The sequence below is a fragment of the Centrocercus urophasianus genome, unplaced genomic scaffold (genome assembly GCF_019232065.1).
Source record: "Centrocercus urophasianus isolate 14NV4802_14NV808 unplaced genomic scaffold, USGS_Curo_1.0 seq_5, whole genome shotgun sequence".
Classification (NCBI taxonomy): domain Eukaryota; kingdom Metazoa; phylum Chordata; class Aves; order Galliformes; family Phasianidae; genus Centrocercus; species Centrocercus urophasianus.
In genome coordinates this window covers 1,281,656-1,298,091 of record NW_024885088.1, presented here as the reverse complement: position 1 = coordinate 1,298,091, position 16,436 = coordinate 1,281,656, and the positions used below count along the sequence as shown (strand labels likewise).

Sequence of the window (16,436 nt, the reverse complement as noted above, 5' to 3'; positions counted from 1 at the left end):
CACCAAAAAATAAGAAAAAAATCTACTCTAAGCCATTGTTTGAACTTAAGCACTGTACCAAAGAGGAAGAAAAATGGATTGAGATGAGTGAATTATTTTGTCCAGAAGAGCCACTTCATTGAATATCCACTGGCTTGGTCCTATGAGAGAAAATCTCTAAGGCTTTTTATGTAGGGCCTTTACAGATGCATAACGAGCTGTAAGGGCTTAAATACCACTATGGAGCTGTTGCAGGCTTTTATGAGAACACACCATCACCTATTTGGTGATGCCTTGTTAAAAGCCTTCAAATATGCAGGTCCATTCATTATCTTCACTTAAAATGAAATTGTCAGTGCCCTTGTTGAAGTAGGGGACTAACAGAAAAGTTGCAGTCAATCTGGAAACAGACAAGAGCTGCATAAGTATGTTCATACAGGTTATCTCGGTTAAGGTGCCTAAGTCCTGGAGTTTCAATTCCTTTCCCTACACTTTTCAACCTTATTAAAATGTATCACAGTACGTGACATTAGAGGTCTAACCTTGCAGTAGTGACGCTGCCCTACCAAAGGGGAACGTGGTATTGCTTTCTCATCCTTCTTGTTTGCTTTTAGATAAAGCCAGCTCTAGACTTCCAGCAGGCTGCTAAACGTAGTGACTTAAGTCCACAGTGTCATTTGTAAAGTGCACAAAAATGCTGGTAACTCACACATGAAACAGTGGTAGGCTGATTTACTTCTGTAAACATCACCAATTTTCTTGTATGTGTTGCTTGTAAAATACCTATCAGACTTAATTTTTTAAAAACAACAAAATCCAAAGTTTCTTTTTTTCTTACCCTTTTACAGACTTTTGTGCCTTACTATTGCATAAACTTGGCACTGGGGTGATATTTCAGACACCATGCCAAACATGACTCTCACTTACAGTGTTCCAAAACCATTTACTGTTTGCTGAACACACACACTTCAAATTCACATTGATGTAGCTAAAAAATTTTAGCACTCTAAATGCCAGCAGGCAAAGGTGAGGAAAAGCAGAGTGATTTAGCATTTGTAGCAGAGGGTAAGACAGTCCAGCTAGGTCAGAGCTTTCACATAATTGTAGCGTGTTCTCTATGTGTAACTATGCATTGTATACTCCATAAAGTTCAGAGCTGGATGCCAAACTACTGTAGAGGCAGAATTCAAAGAATGGATGTAAGCACAATAGACCATTAGCAAACCTACCATTGTGTTGTGCTGAGAAGTGGGAGTCCTATGGCCACAGTTCTCTTGCGTCAGCAGAGAAACTGGCTGAAATTCCTCAGAGTGAGGCTTGTTGGGAAAACTCACATGCAAGGGAAGGTGAAAGGCTGGGAGCCCGTCACTCTCCTCTTCTCCCACTTTCTGTCTGCTTGTCACCATGGCTACCTCTCCATCTGCTTCCCCATACGGAGAGGCTGGTCGCTTGGAAGACATCCTGGAAGGAACAAAAGAGGAGAAAATAATGAAACCTCCAAATAAATCCTTAATGCCATCATTGTGTGGTTAGGGGCCATTGTAACAGAAATGCCTTTTTTGTGCTGGCAGAGAGCAGGAAACCATCCAAATACCACTGCAAAGCATACACAATTGGGAACAATGGCCAAGCAGGTAGCAACTGAACAGTGGCTTGTTTGTTGTGAGAATAATACACTAATATAGCACTCTCCTGTATTCTGGCTTCTTAAACATGAAAATTCACCTAAGAAGACTGCATAATGAAATGCAATTCCTTTTAAAAAAATACCCATCTGGTTTTGCATTTGCAAGAGACTATAAGACACAAGCTATTGTCAACTTAGCTTTAAAGGAATAACCCTCTGCATATATTTAACTTAAAAAATGAAATATCAAAATAAAATAAAATTAGGAAATAAAACAATGTAACTAAATAAGATAAAATAGCTTGCTGTCAAGTCAAAATGTCTGTGTTTATAAAAATTCACTCGTGTGAACGGTGGAGTGTTATAATCACATTGAAAGAATCTTTTCAGGTTCACAGATCTGGGATAATTAAGCAATTAAACATTTGGACATTAATAATCTAAGCTTTTTGACAACACAAATTCAGGGCTCTACTGAGTGAATGAGGACTTGTCAAGATATCTGGGACTTCCTACCCATAGTCAGATCAGAAAAACACACACGGAACAGTAATCCATGTATATATAAAAGGACACACAAGGGAGATGCACAGAGCACGTGTAATAAAAATCACACAAAAATCTTGGCTCAAAATTCAAGCCCCTTGTTCACATTTTTTGAGATTGTCTGGTAAGATTCACCTTTCAGGAGCACCGATAGAATCCTTATCGGAAAAAGTTTTCACCCAAACCAAGAACCACTGAAAATCTTACAAGACAACCCGGAACACTTCCTGCTTGGGTTTCAAAACAGAGGGGTCCAGTGAGGTATTAAAATGCAAGAGACTTCTGGGATTAATTACAGCAACATTGTTCATGAAAATCGGGGTATGTGCACGGATGGCATAATGGGCCTCTGTGCTAAGCTGGGGCATCTGCAATAAGGAGTGGAATGAAAAGTAAGAAATCCTGCAGACGTGGTCAATAGAAGAAAAGAAAGAAAAATGAGAAATATTCAATGGAAAAGAAGAGGTTATGAACAAGGAAACTGAAGACTATTGTACATAAAAGCTGAAAAGGCAGGCTGAAGTAATACTGTTCCTCCTCAAAAATCTAGCATTTATGATTCTAATTACCCCATTTTGATTTTCCACTTCACAGTTAAAGGGCTGCATTTCAAAAGCCCAGCAGCCTCTTGAACCATGTGTGGGGCTGCTGTGAGGTGGAGCATGTCCATACGATTTGGCATATTGAGCACGAAATGGTTCTTAGCAGCAGTCAACTGGGTCTGAAAACAAACAGTGACTTTAAACAGCCCTTTGTTAGGACTTATTTTGTTTCTAATGATCTCATTTTGTGCTTTGCCTCCCGAGCCAAGTTAGATTATATTAAAAAAAAAAAAAAAAGAGGGAAAAAAAAAAAGAAAATAATAAAAAAAAATCTCTACCAGAACCTAAACTCAGCTGCACATCGCCTGTTCTTCTGAACACCACCTTTTGCCTGTACCGAGAGAAGCAATCTGTATTTTCTATTAATGTTTGACTTAGTCCAACAGACTAACACTTCATACATCCTACCTGAATTCTGTCTTCTAGGCTTCCCCACCTACGTGTCTGCAGAGAAGCATATGTATAAAGACAGAGATCACAGATACGCTCTTACTGGCAGTTCTCTACTAGCCCACTGAATTCAGCATTTTACAGCTAATGTTTGGCATGGCAGATCCCAAGCTTTTCTATTGCAGAAAACATAGAACACCACCCTGAAGTTAACATGAATTATTCACATTCTGCACTGCACCAAGAAACACATTTTCTATTAATTTTGAGTATAACATTTTGGTTACTCATTTCAACACTGGCTTGGCTTTTTACAAAATCAGCACTAAACAGTTGTCTCAATTTTGGCAAACAAAAAGGGAGAGACACAAAATCATTAGTCAATTACTGCATAGTTATGTTCTATATTTTAAGACACTTATATTTGATAAGATGTCTAAAAGCATTGTAAGCTATCTACCAAATCCTTCACTGCAATTCACTCTGACAATGAAACAAAGAGAAAGGATGCCCTCTGTGGTACTGAAGACTTGTACGTAGGTCACTCTGAAAATAATGCCTTGCATTTATTTCCATGGAAGCTACAGGAGATACAAAAAGCACAATAACACTATTCGATAGAGCAAATTCTCAGCTACAGAACACTCTTTTGCAACATAGACACCACCATTAGCTGGTTTGCATGGATGAACTGATCAAGATACTCTTCATTTCATGTTGTGACTGTTGTGCAGGGGTGTCCAGAATGTGTCTTGTCTTTCACATTGCTGTCACCACTGCTGAAAGCCATCACCCACCACCTACTTGTGCACACATCCACTGTTTGGACTCCATCAACATTCAGCAAGTGTTGATGAGTGTCAGTGGGTGCCATTTTTTTTCCACATGGAGGAATATAGTGACATCCCTTTGCTTCACATGCACTTCCATATCAGGCGTCATTCTGTCAGACTGCCCCTCTGCTGCCATCTGTCACATGGCAACAAAATGTAATGGGATATGGGTGGGAAGGTTCAACTTCTACTGCCATGTCACCACCTCTGGTGTTGTGAGCCAACAGAATAAGGTAGAAGGTATTACTTTTGGAGCAGCCCTTGGATATACTCTGTACCCAAGTTGAGAAGTTGAGAGTTGAGTTGCTGTTTGAGTTGAGAACCCCAAACAACCACAGATTCTGCCACATGGCTTCACAAAAGGAGTTTGACCACCTTGTTAAAGTAAAACTCTTCTGCTAACTTTATCAGTGCATATATGGTTTCCCATACAGCGTTCAGTAAATGCGCTCCAGATTGTCATCACCTTCTGCTCATCACCTGTTCCCAAAATGACAGACATTTTTACAGGGAAAAACGAGACGATTATGTTTATGATCTAGAAGTAAAACCTATGGGTCTGCAGGTCATAGTAAAAACCAGCAAAGGAAGCAGGGAAGCAGCAGCTTTCTCCTTCCTCACACAGTTCTTAAAAGATCCTGCTTATATTACAAATCATATGGCCATCATAATGCTAGAAGGCTGAGAAATTGCTAAAGTGTCTAAAAAGCCAAGTTACTGATCCAATTTGCTTCCCAGGTGACCAGGACACTTGAAGAAGCAGTGGCACAGCACCAGATGAGGGTCACGCAGCCCCGGCAATGACCGCAATTTGCTTTCTAGCTAGTTCTATCCAGAGCCAACCTGAGCCAGGCAAAATCTATGCTTTTAGAAATCCCATCATCACCTTTAACACCAGACACAAACATCACGCATTCGTGGAAATTATTCCTTAGGAACATCTGGGAAATTTCCACAAGAAAATGTAAGATTTTTTAAAAATAACTAAATACTTCAATTGAAAATGACTTCCAAAAGGACAGTAAATACCAAAGAGTATGGCAGCAAAAGATCAAATCACCAAGAGGTTCACATGAATAAGAAAACATGACACAACGTAAATTCACTCATTATTTCTGCAGCTTTATCGGTTCCTCTTCTGAGTTCTAAATGCTCCCTCCCTCAGTCCATATCCTTTTCACACCTCTTTACTTTCCTATGGAGCTAATACCAGGTATTAAAAGAGTCCATATCTGAGATGCAAGTAGAGTTCCCACTATAAACAATAAGCAAAGAGAAACAGCTACATTATAAGTAACAATGTTATCTGAAATTGAGCACTTTTAAGCAGGTCTATCTATTTATGAAGTTACTAGGATTATACCATTTTAACAAAGGCCTGCCAAGTGTCTTGGACCTACATTCAGGGACAACACAATGGTTTACAACTTACATAGACTGAAGATCTTTTCTGCAAATTAGTTTAAACTCAAAAAGATTTTCAATTACTCTGGAAGAAGGTTTAACGATCACAGAATCATAGAATAGAATCATAGAATGGCTTGGGTTGGAAGGGACCTCAAGGATCATCAAGTTCCAACTACCTTGCCACAGGCAGGACTGCCAGCTGCTAGAGCAAATACTCGACCAGGTTGCCCAGAGCCCCATCCAACCTGGCCTTGAACACCTCCAGGAATGAGAGGCATCCACAATCTCTCTGGGCAACCTGTTCCAGCACCTCATCACTCTCTAACAATAACAATGAAAGAGTGTATCTAAAGAATAAATGTCAGTTTCCTCAAACATCAATAAATAATGGGGGGAAAACAAACAAACAAATAAACAAAAACCTTAAAAAAAAGTCACACACACATAACAAGAAGACATAACTTCCAGAGAATTTAGAACACAGCTGTCCAGAAACTGAATCTAATAGGACATCCCTGCAGGTGGAATCCAGCCTCTTAAGTCTTGCAAGAAGAGCTGAATTTGGAATTGCCATTAATCATCTCTATTGAACACAAATCCAATACCTGACTATTAATTTTTTTTAGACAATTTATTAATCTGCAAAGTTTAAATGTAGTGGGAAGCAGCAGAACTCATCCTACTATCTGAAATATAAACCCTTAGCCCAGACTTGATTTTGATGAAGGGTTAGGATGGAACTGAAGATTTAGATCTGGTGGTGAGTTCAAAAAATATGGTGATGAACCCTATATTTTGTAAAGGGATACTGTCCTGTTTTCAGAAAGGCTTTCTGATATGCAGAATTGTGTTAAATTTTCATTAAATAATGTCCTTTCTGATAGCAAAAGTGTGGCTTTTTGCTGGGAGATAAAATCTCACCCTTCTAACACACTCTTAGCCTACAAATTCTTGATGCGATTCATTTTATAATAGAAGATGGCTCTCCATATCTTTTTTTATTCCCTTTCGATTTACAGCTGACTCTTTGCAGGCTTAAACTGTGCCTACTGATCTCAGTGCTTTCAGACTGAGTGCAGCACGGTGGGATTTTCCCACTGAAGATAAAGAGATGAGCAGCATCCACATGAATCTTTTCTTCATGCCACGTACAAGTATCCACCCCAAAAATTTCAGTCCACCAAATAACATCAGTTTGGTTTTTCCCTTGAGTTAACTACCTCAAAAAGTGATCTCTTCACAGGTCTACTTTTTTATTGCTACTTCTAACAGAGCCTCATTAAGATGTCTCTACTACATTTCTTCATTGGTTTTGGTTCATTTGATACATGGCTGCACACCCCAAGTAAGTCTAGAGCAGCATCCAGTATTCGAGGAGATAGTGCCCTCTAGCATACAACCAGCATCCATCCCAGTTTGATTGCTCACGCCATAAAATTTCATCAATTTTATGTCATAAAACTCTAATCTTGTTACATTAAGCAAAATACCTCAGAAACATTTCAGATACCCACAAAAGCTTTTGGAGAAATGGCTTATCCATGTCTTCAAAAGTGACAAACACAGATGTGTCAGGAGAAAAAGATATGAGGCCATAAATCTTAACTTGTTGGGAGTTAATTAAGGGATTCATCAATCACTGCACAGCTAACACCATACATACACAGGCAAAATCCCGTCAGCTGCCACAACCCACAGCAATCTACAGGTTAAAAACTCCCAAAGTCCCTCTGTTCTGACTATTTATAAATGACTTTGTATAATCTAGCATTAAGACCTGTAATTATAAAACAGCATTAAAACAGGCCTGCATAGTTATGGATAATTATAGTTGGTACACTTTTTAAAGAAATAAAAAGCTTTTCCATTCAAAGGCAGGCTTTGCCTTTTTGACAGCTCCAAGTCCACAGGATGTAGAGAGATGATTTAAATTGTATGTCAAATTTTTGACTGTGCGAGATTTCTTTTTGCCCTTCTCCAGGGAGGCCTTGTTGTGTTCTCACCATAACCAGGCGTGACAGCCTGGCGTCACAGAGCCAGCTCTGGAATCGGCATGAAAACGCTCACCTCTTGGGTTTCGTGGGCAGCCACGGGATCCTTCCTTCCCATGGGCAGGGCTGGGCTTGCTCAGCTCTGCAGGGAGCAGGCAGGCAGAGGGACGCATATCGAGCAGACAGACATACGGACACAATGGGCAGCTCGGATCCCTCAGCCACAGTGCAAAGTTGATTCGGACCAACAACTGCACCGTGAATTTACTTGCTAAGACGGTTTGATTTCAAGCCAAATGCTGTAAATTAAACTAGTCCACATACTGCAGTGGGATTTCTGACTCTTCCTGATCTGCAGGGATATTTCCCTTTAATTTATACATGGGAAATCCTGTAGTTTCTGCTCCTACACGGAATAATAGGTGGGCAGTCACAAGCTTACTCATGCCATCATAAATGTATCTGCCCCATCTCCGATCATGTTTAGCACAAACGACACAGCTCGTACTCCTGGACTTACTGAAGCCATGATTTCCACAAGAAGCCTGACCAAAAGATGCCAATTAACACAAATGACCATCTCCATCCCATGCTGGCCCCAGACTGTTTATGCATGCTGAATAACTGGTACCTCTAAAAAACAGACGCCATTCATTTTGACAGGATCCCTTGTGTAACGAGGTATTACTCAACATGAGTAAGGGTGGCAGACTCCCACACTCTGTCCCACTGGAAACTGCAAGCCTGACTTGTTTCTACACATACCACTAAAAACAGACTTCACTTGGCAATGTCTTTGAGTCATTTGCAGCCTGGTTTGGAATTCTTTACTGAAGTAATTTCACGGTTAAAAAATAAAAAAAGTAAGCAGCAAACATTCCTAATCTGCTAATCAATAAATGTATGTGCTTTATGCATACCCTCAGCTGTCCCTTGCAATGAGATGCAATAAGCTGTTAATTATTACTTTCAGAGATCATACCCATCAGCCATCTTTAAAAATGCACGTATGCTACAAATAAGTTGCACTGTTCAAAAAAGTTTTTGGTGAATAAATTACATTGGCTAATAAGTAATGAGATCACAGTGGCATAACCTGTGCAGTACCTCTGAGCATTTCTCTACCCCCATAGTTGCCACCAGAACCTCCTTGTGCTAAGGCTACAAAGAATTCGCATCTCACTTTCTCAGTTTTCCCCTCCCTTTTGCTTTTCACATTTTCTCCATGAATGGAGTGTAACATTGACAAAAATCTTTTAGTACAATCAGTGTAGAGATTCTGAATATAAAATGGGCAGGGAATGCTATCCTCCATTTTAAAGTTTGCACTGTGAAGTACAGTACTATATCTTTATGGCAGGGCAACTGACTAACCTGATATCCTATGTTCTATGGAAACTGAGAAAAGATACTTTGTAAAATTCCAGTGGTAAATGGTTTAATTCAGGGAAGGCTTAGGTTAGATATTAGGAGTACACTTTTTACTCAGAGGGTGGTGACACAGTGGAACAGGTTGCCCAAGGAGGCTGTGGATGCCCCATCCCTGGAGGCATTCAAGGCCAGGCTGGATGTGGCTCTGGGCAGCCTGGTCCAGTGGTTGGCAACCCTGCACACAGCAGGGGGGTTGAAACTGGATGATCATTGTGGTCCTTTTCAACCCAGGCCATTCTATGATTCTTCGATTCTACAATAAGACTCAAAGCCCTCTAATAAGAAAGTCACTGTAAGTGTCTCTCAATAAAACATTAAATAAAAATCCTGTACATCTTTTTTTTTTTTTCATTAGAAAATCTTAAATAAAAGCTTTCCATGAAAACTAAGCTCTAAAATAAAAATTCACTGCCTCAGTAATTTTTTCACTTGCAAAGAATTCATGCCAAAAAAACAAAAACAAACAAACAAAAAACAATGAAAAATCAGGTTCAAGAAAACTACAATGTGAAGAAAATTCACACTGAAAGTTCCCAAGCAGGTAAGTAGGAAAGATCTTTCATGTGCACTGAAGTTATTTGGTGAAATAGACTAGTCTGAAACAAACCAAGCCTTCATCACTATCAAATCTGAAAGCTGATCAAGCAACTCCTACTAACATGCTAAATTCTATCTCTGCAAAGAACGCTGCACAATTCTTTTGCAGATCCCAAACAGGACTTTGCATTGCCAGCCCTGTTTTGTGCAACGCAGGTGCAGAGCAGGGAAGTTTAGCCATTTTCCCCTGGCACACTGCAAACTCAGCTGTGGCACGAGAACCTTGCATCCTGCTTTTGTTTCATACCTGTCAATTCCTAAGCCTTTTGTTCTTCACAAGCTTGTATGTTGATTCAAAGAGCCCAAAAATCTTGCAGAGCATGTCCAAATCAGAAAAAGAATCTGATTTTAATTCTGCTGAAAGGCATGGTTCTAAAAGACCAAACTTCAAAATGTGGATTTTTAAAGAACTTCTCCAAATGGAAATTTTGAGCCATGCAGTAAAAATGTGGTTAGTCTGCAGTGCACAAACATAGCGGTGCAGTGTCAAGACACTGAGCATCTATCAGCACAAACTCTGAAACAGCAGGATGCAGTCACTGTTGATGTTTCAAGTAAACTGAGCCTGATCATTGGCCTCTTTAATGCAAAAGACTCTGCTTGGATGATTTTGAATTAAATCCACAAGCTCATTTATTTTCCAGCGCATCCTCAAATTAATTCTGGCTTCCAACCCTCCTCCCCTAACCTTTAGAAATGAACCTGCTCTTCAGCTCCTCATGCCTTTAGCTTTTTACACTTTTCTTTACTTATTTTTTGGTATTTGCCTTAACATTACAGTAGAATTAGTGGAATTCTGGTTTTATTTTCATGCAAAGTTCTAGAAGTGGTCACCAATAAGAACTACCCCCGTCACTGCGGCATTAGTTAACCATCACTGCCTGCCGAACCACCAACTGGAGTCTAATCAAATAACTTAAGATTTTGGGCCTTGAAACTTCCCTGTACAAACCAATTCTTGAAAACGACAGAGAACCATGCAATCGGTCTCCAGCTGCTGAGTGGGAGAGCAGTGTTGTGTGCTGCGAGAAACCCCTGCATCACATGCAGACATGCATACCGAACTTCCACTGGCAGTGAGTGAACTGAAGGCAAAGAGATGAAAACGCTTGTAAGTTATGATAATTACGAATGACTACTTACAAAGACATCTGAGGAAGCTCAGGCTCATTCTGAGAAGTTAGCTAATACTAAAATTTTTGCAATGTAAGGGGGCTTATTTTTGATCATTCCTATTTTTTGTTGAATGAAGTTGAACACAAGATTTTCTTCTAGCTAAATTCTTACTAAATTCTTACCGAATGATGAATTATTTTCAATGGAATCAATATTCATATTAAAACTCTCTCCCAGAACATGCACAGATTTCAGCATGAGAAGCCATGCTTCTGACTGAGACTTAGCTATGTTATGATACAACATTTCCCACTCTTCTACCAGGCCATGGCCTGACAATGCTGGCTCCGAGTGAACAGCCAGCCAGCAGCAAGCCCCCCTTACTTTCTCTATTCACACATCTAACTCAACAAACTGATTTTTTCCCAGTCTTTCTAAACTTCCACATCACCAGAGTTTGTGTATAACCACAAACGAAGTAGAAACAAAAATCAGACAACGGAAAATTAACAGACATCTCTTTTTTTTCTCCTCTGCTTCATTCTGAATTTCCCTACATACAGGTAGTTCAGACTAAGAAGCTCATGTTGCACTCGTTTGATTCTCATCAACACATAAATAACAGCACTTTCAAAATTGTTTTCAGTATACCTTCTGATGCTTATGCATTTGACCTTATTGTTCTGCCATTCTTACATAAACTCTTTCTTCAATCTTGACTTGGTTACAAGTTTGCATCAAGCACACAGCTTTATAACAAAAACGCAAATAAACACAGAAACACCTACACACACAGATCCATATGCTTACTGTACATCTGTTGGTCAAACTGATAATGCTAGTGAAGTATGTCTGCATATACACTCATGGCTTGAACCTTTATTGGGGAAATACTGGGCGTCTAAATAACTTCAGTGGGAGCAGAACTGGGGCCTCAGAGAGCGTCTGTGTACCAGTAAGAACTGAAAGCACAGTGAAAACTTTTCTCTGTGCGTATGCAAAAACATACTGAGGCAGAGCAGTATCTCCAACGGATACAAACATTTTCTTTCCAACAGGTTAATTCCAGCTGCCTGGTACTTCTGTTAGGTTTTGTTCACATGCATGTATCTGCCTGTCCCCCCCTTCCTTTGGGGGGGTTTGTACACGACAGGTGCATTCTTAGCCTAGGAACAAATAACCCTGAAAGACTGAGAAAGAAGAATCAAACTGAACTTGAAGACAAAACGACAGGGAATAAGTACATTATTGCTTTTCTATTATGCTAAAGACAAAAAAAACAAACAAAAAAAAATTCGAACATCTATAATGTCTAAGCAATTTGAGGTAGAATTTCCAAAGCTGAAAAGAGATTGTTCCAAAGCCCAGATGTTGCCTTTCAGAAACCAGTGAAAATTGCTGCCTCTGAAAACTACTCTGAAATACAAATAGAATAAAACAAAAATTGGTTAAATAATTTTACTCAGACGTTCTGACGATACTCCAAAAGAGAAGATGATTTTTTTTTCCAAGTGCTCAGGTGGTACTGCATCCACCAAAGAGCTGCAGAGCACCCACAGAGCCACAACACCTCTGCTCCTACAAATGCACTGCACAAGGGGTAGAACAGGAAAGTTTGCTGGCTGCTGCGAGGCTCTGGCTTCACTTCTCAGGGCAATGCACAGTCAAGCCGCCTTCATTCACGCTGTGAGGCTGAGAGCTGTTATATTGTTTGGTTTGAGGCGCTACTGAGACCCTCTCAAGCGCCAATGGCAGGCGCGGAGCGTTTCCCCACTGCTGGGACCGCATACCTCAGGAAGTGCACAGACTTCAGTTCATCTTTTTCTATATCTGATTCCAAAAATGCCTCTGAATCTCAAGAGAAAGGACAAGATTTATTACAAGTCACAATATTTGATAATTACCCATCCTAAGACACGTTAACCCTAAATGCTGCTGAAGCAGCTACATCACTGGAACACAGCTATTATCCATACAGCATGGATACCCATGCACAGACAAATGCATATTACATATCATAAACAAAACCAAACTCACAGATGAAAGAATGAGAGACTGTTCCAAGGAGACAACATACCTTTAGGACCATAAGGAGTCTGGAATATAATTTTAGGATGGCACAGTGGCAGGCATTGAATCAGCTGTAAGAAAGTGCCCACACTCCAGATCTTTGGGATTTGGGTGGGAAGGAGGCGAGAAATCCTGAAAGCGGCATCTTTTCCCCCATGGGCCTCAGCAGAAGGAGCTTCCCAGCCCACCAGAGGTGCTTTGTCCACCTTTAGGGCCCATTGTTCAGCAGGACTCCTGTGGAGCTCCACAAAGCCCCAGCTGTACAAACCAGCACGGCCAGGACACACCGCTATGGAATGGCAAGAACAGGGAGGGTGTCTAACAGGCTGACCACTGACCGAGCCTGCGAGGATAAAGGAGCCTTGGTGGGGAGAAGCAATCAGACAGTGCTGTTTGTTTATTTTACTTCCTCCACCACACACTGGATCCTTTTTTTTTTTGTTTGTTTTTTTCCATTACCAAAACCTCCCCCCTCGGAGAGGTCTTTGTGATCTACATGGGGCACAGCCCCTATTCCCTATCTCCAGTAAGTTTAAGTAGGCAGATTCATTCAAACACATCCTAAAATAAACACTGGACTCTTCCCTCATCACACCATCTACAAGCTGCCTTCAAACGTGCTTTAAAAAATCACCAATAAAGTGCGCTTGCATACCACTGCTTTTGTCAGGATGCAGTAAAACAACTTAGCAGTTTAAGGCATGGATTGTCATGGTGGTCTGATTTCAGAAGAGAGTTAGAGTCTTCTGAAAAAAAAAAATAATAAAAAAAAATATATATATATACACATTACAGTAAAGTAAACCTGGCTGTGATTGCCATAACAAGTGATATAACAGCTTTCTTGAAAAGACCTACTCCCCCTTGGGAATACACCTAATTATATTAGGAGTGAATCTGAATCCAGATGTTCAAATCTGAAATGTTTGTTATGGTTATTACAAGAAGGAGGAATTCAAAGGGCACCTTCGGCCTCTGTACTGAAGAGATGATTCAGAATCCTTCATGCATGGAGGTGGGTGCAGACTATCTTGAAAAAAACAACTTACGTACTAAACAAAAGAGGACCACCAAACTTTCTTAGTTGCCGCTTTTTTCCAATTTTCAACACCTTCCCTCTCTTTTTTTCTTTTTCTAAGCAGACGGCTTTGGCACTAAGAACAACTCAAAAATGATCAGATGCATTTGCCCTGTATCCCCATAAAAAGGTGCTGTATATGCAACAGAAAACAGATCTCCTAGCCACCCAGCTGAAGCACCTGAAGGTGGCACGAGGAAGAGCACTGCTCATATGGAAGAGAACATCCAGTACAGCATAGGCTGCCTATAAGACAACGAGAAAAAACACAGATTCATTTGCATCTGCCAAAAGACCTCCTAGTTTGATCACAGGCAGATGACCAGTTATGCTTTCAAGCTGAACAGCAGGAATTGATACCAAACAAAATACCAAAGGTCTACTGTTCCATTTTTAATATCAAAAAAGTAATAAACAGCCTTGGTTTGGGTGAATAGTCATTTGGTGAGCTCTACAATTGTTTGAATGACACCTTGGATAGAGGATTGGTTGACAACTGAAGTGTGCCACAGAAATGTAATTCCGCAGTACAGGGATCATTGTTGAAGAAGCACAAACACAGAAACCTTGAGCATGTCACTGACTGCATGTGGGCTACTGAAACACAGCGTACGGAACTCAGAGGGCTGTTATTCACTGCCCACTTATCAGCAGCTGCCTCTGTGACCCTGCATAATTTATTGAATCTTTCTGGCTCCCAGTTTCCCTATTTCTACAGAAGAGATAAGAATGTTTAACTACCTTTATATTAAGCTTTGCAAGCTCTGATTTTCTTTTTCTTCTTCTGCTTCTTTTTTTTTTTTTTTGAAAGAACATACTTTATTGGTGACCGCTGTTTGTGTTACTAGCTTGTATCATTAACCTAGATGATAGTTTTGCATGAGCAAGGGGAAAAATTAAGTACCCTATTCAGCTACTGTTTCTTGTAACTGCAAAACTAAGTTTCTTTATCCAGACTGACAACAGAACTTAAGAATCTTTTTTCTTTTTAATACACTGGCCATATCTATCTAGAAATCTATTAATCTTTCTCCTCTGGACAGTGATAATGCAAACAAACAAACAAAAAACAATACCAAAACAATCAAACAACAACCAAAACCATTAACAACAACAAGAACACCATACTACCATTTAGCAGAAGAATCTCATTGAATCCTCTCCACTGCCCCATTCAGTTTCCCTGGATCCCCTTCTCCGTCCTTCACACAAGATTAAAGCTTACCCCTTGCCAGGTAATGCCATGGCAATTTACAATTACTGAGTGCTTTTTACTCAGAACAACTGACTGAAAAAAATCTCACTTCTGGCATCATACAGTACTGCTGACAATGCCCATTCCACAGATAACTCACTGCACCAGTTTGGTTCTTGTCTACTTTGCAAGATGCCCAGTATGGCACACAAGTCGAAGCTTGAGACCTAGCCACTCTCCCACAGGGATCCAGGGCCCAGCTTGGGCAGCAGTCCACCAGCTCTGGTTTCCAAATTTTTCTGTTACTCAACAGCTGTGATGAGAATTCATACAGCAAAAATGAGGAACAACTCAGTCAATCAAATGTGCCAGCAAGGTAACAATGGAGAGCCAAAACATGTCCCCTTTCCAACCTCTGCCTTGGTAAGTAATTCCGAAGCACACTAAAATTACACAATTCCCTAGGAAGGGCAGCTTCTCGATCACTATAACTTATACCTACCTTCTTCAATCACAAACTGAAGGCAAAGACTCTCTTATTGAGCCTCTCTTTGTCTTAGAAAAGGCTCACACAAGTCTGTCAGGTTTTAAGCTTTAAAAATTTCAAATGTAACAAAAAGACTCTAAAATGCAAAACAAGTGCTAGGGAAACATTCCTATCTGACAGCACACTTTGGGCTCTGCTAACCTGTCCTCAGCATGGACCAAGCCAACTGTGTGCTGGCTGCAAATCCCCCCATTTCTTACAAAGGAACCCACTGGATACCCCAAGGCTTTTTTCTCCCCTCGTCTCCCACTCTCCTCCTGCTTATCTCCATCCTTATTTTAAAGGGGGGAGATGAGCAGTGCAGCTACTACTGGGCCTTTACATCCCCTTCACTATGGTCCCCTCTCCCACCCCGTATGTCATGGATATCGAGCATATTGACTAAAGTGTCACCAATAAATAAATAAATAAATAAATAAAATAACAATAACAATAAAAATAAAAAATAAAAATAAAAAAGGAGAGATTATCTCGCTGCAAGAGATCTTCAAATATGCTTCCAGTAGAATGATGCCCAAGAACTTCTGAAATTCCGACCAGGAGCACATCTATGCCTTGCAATAGCCTCATGCTTCATCCCACTTCTCTCCTCTCCTTTACACTGGAGAGCTTTTTATACTTGCACTACTCTTCATCCTTAAAAGCACTTAGAAATACTAATTACTCTTCACGTATCCCTTCTGTGAAGTAAATAAGGATTATTATCCCCTCTGAAGTAAACAAGGATTACTAACTCCTTTTTACAGACTGAGGAATGGAGGAGAGGATTTTAAGTGGTCTGTACACCATGATGTAGAGAGACAATACTGAAGCATGGATTAAGATACAGAAGTTCTCCATCCTGTGCTCAGGCCACGGCAGTCTAAATCTTATCCTTCCGCTTGCAAATGATACTCCCAGCGCAACTCTTTCTATCTGCTGGTTGATGATCAGATATTTAATGTATGCCTTAAAATGAAAACATGAACTCTAGCACAGTGCCTCTTATTTGTCATGCCCCATTACTTAGACTGGGCGGTAACATGTG

General features: G+C 40.3%; 1 protein-coding gene across 9 annotated transcripts in view; it reads right to left on the bottom strand.

Annotated features, from left to right (window-relative positions):
• Positions 1–16,436, bottom strand: part of SOX5 (SRY-box transcription factor 5) — a 332,325-nt gene that overhangs the window by 249,840 nt on the left and 66,049 nt on the right. For 6 of the 9 annotated variants that reach the window (XM_042834992.1, XM_042834991.1, XM_042834996.1 and 3 more), the window contains exon 2: positions 1,209–1,440. In XM_042834992.1, coding sequence (XP_042690926.1) covers positions 1,209–1,439 — 231 coding nt within the window. In that variant the 5' untranslated portion in view covers position 1,440. The remainder of the gene's footprint in view (positions 1–1,208; positions 1,441–16,436) is intronic. The other 3 variants (XM_042834998.1, XM_042834999.1, XM_042835000.1) reach the window with 1 other exon arrangement.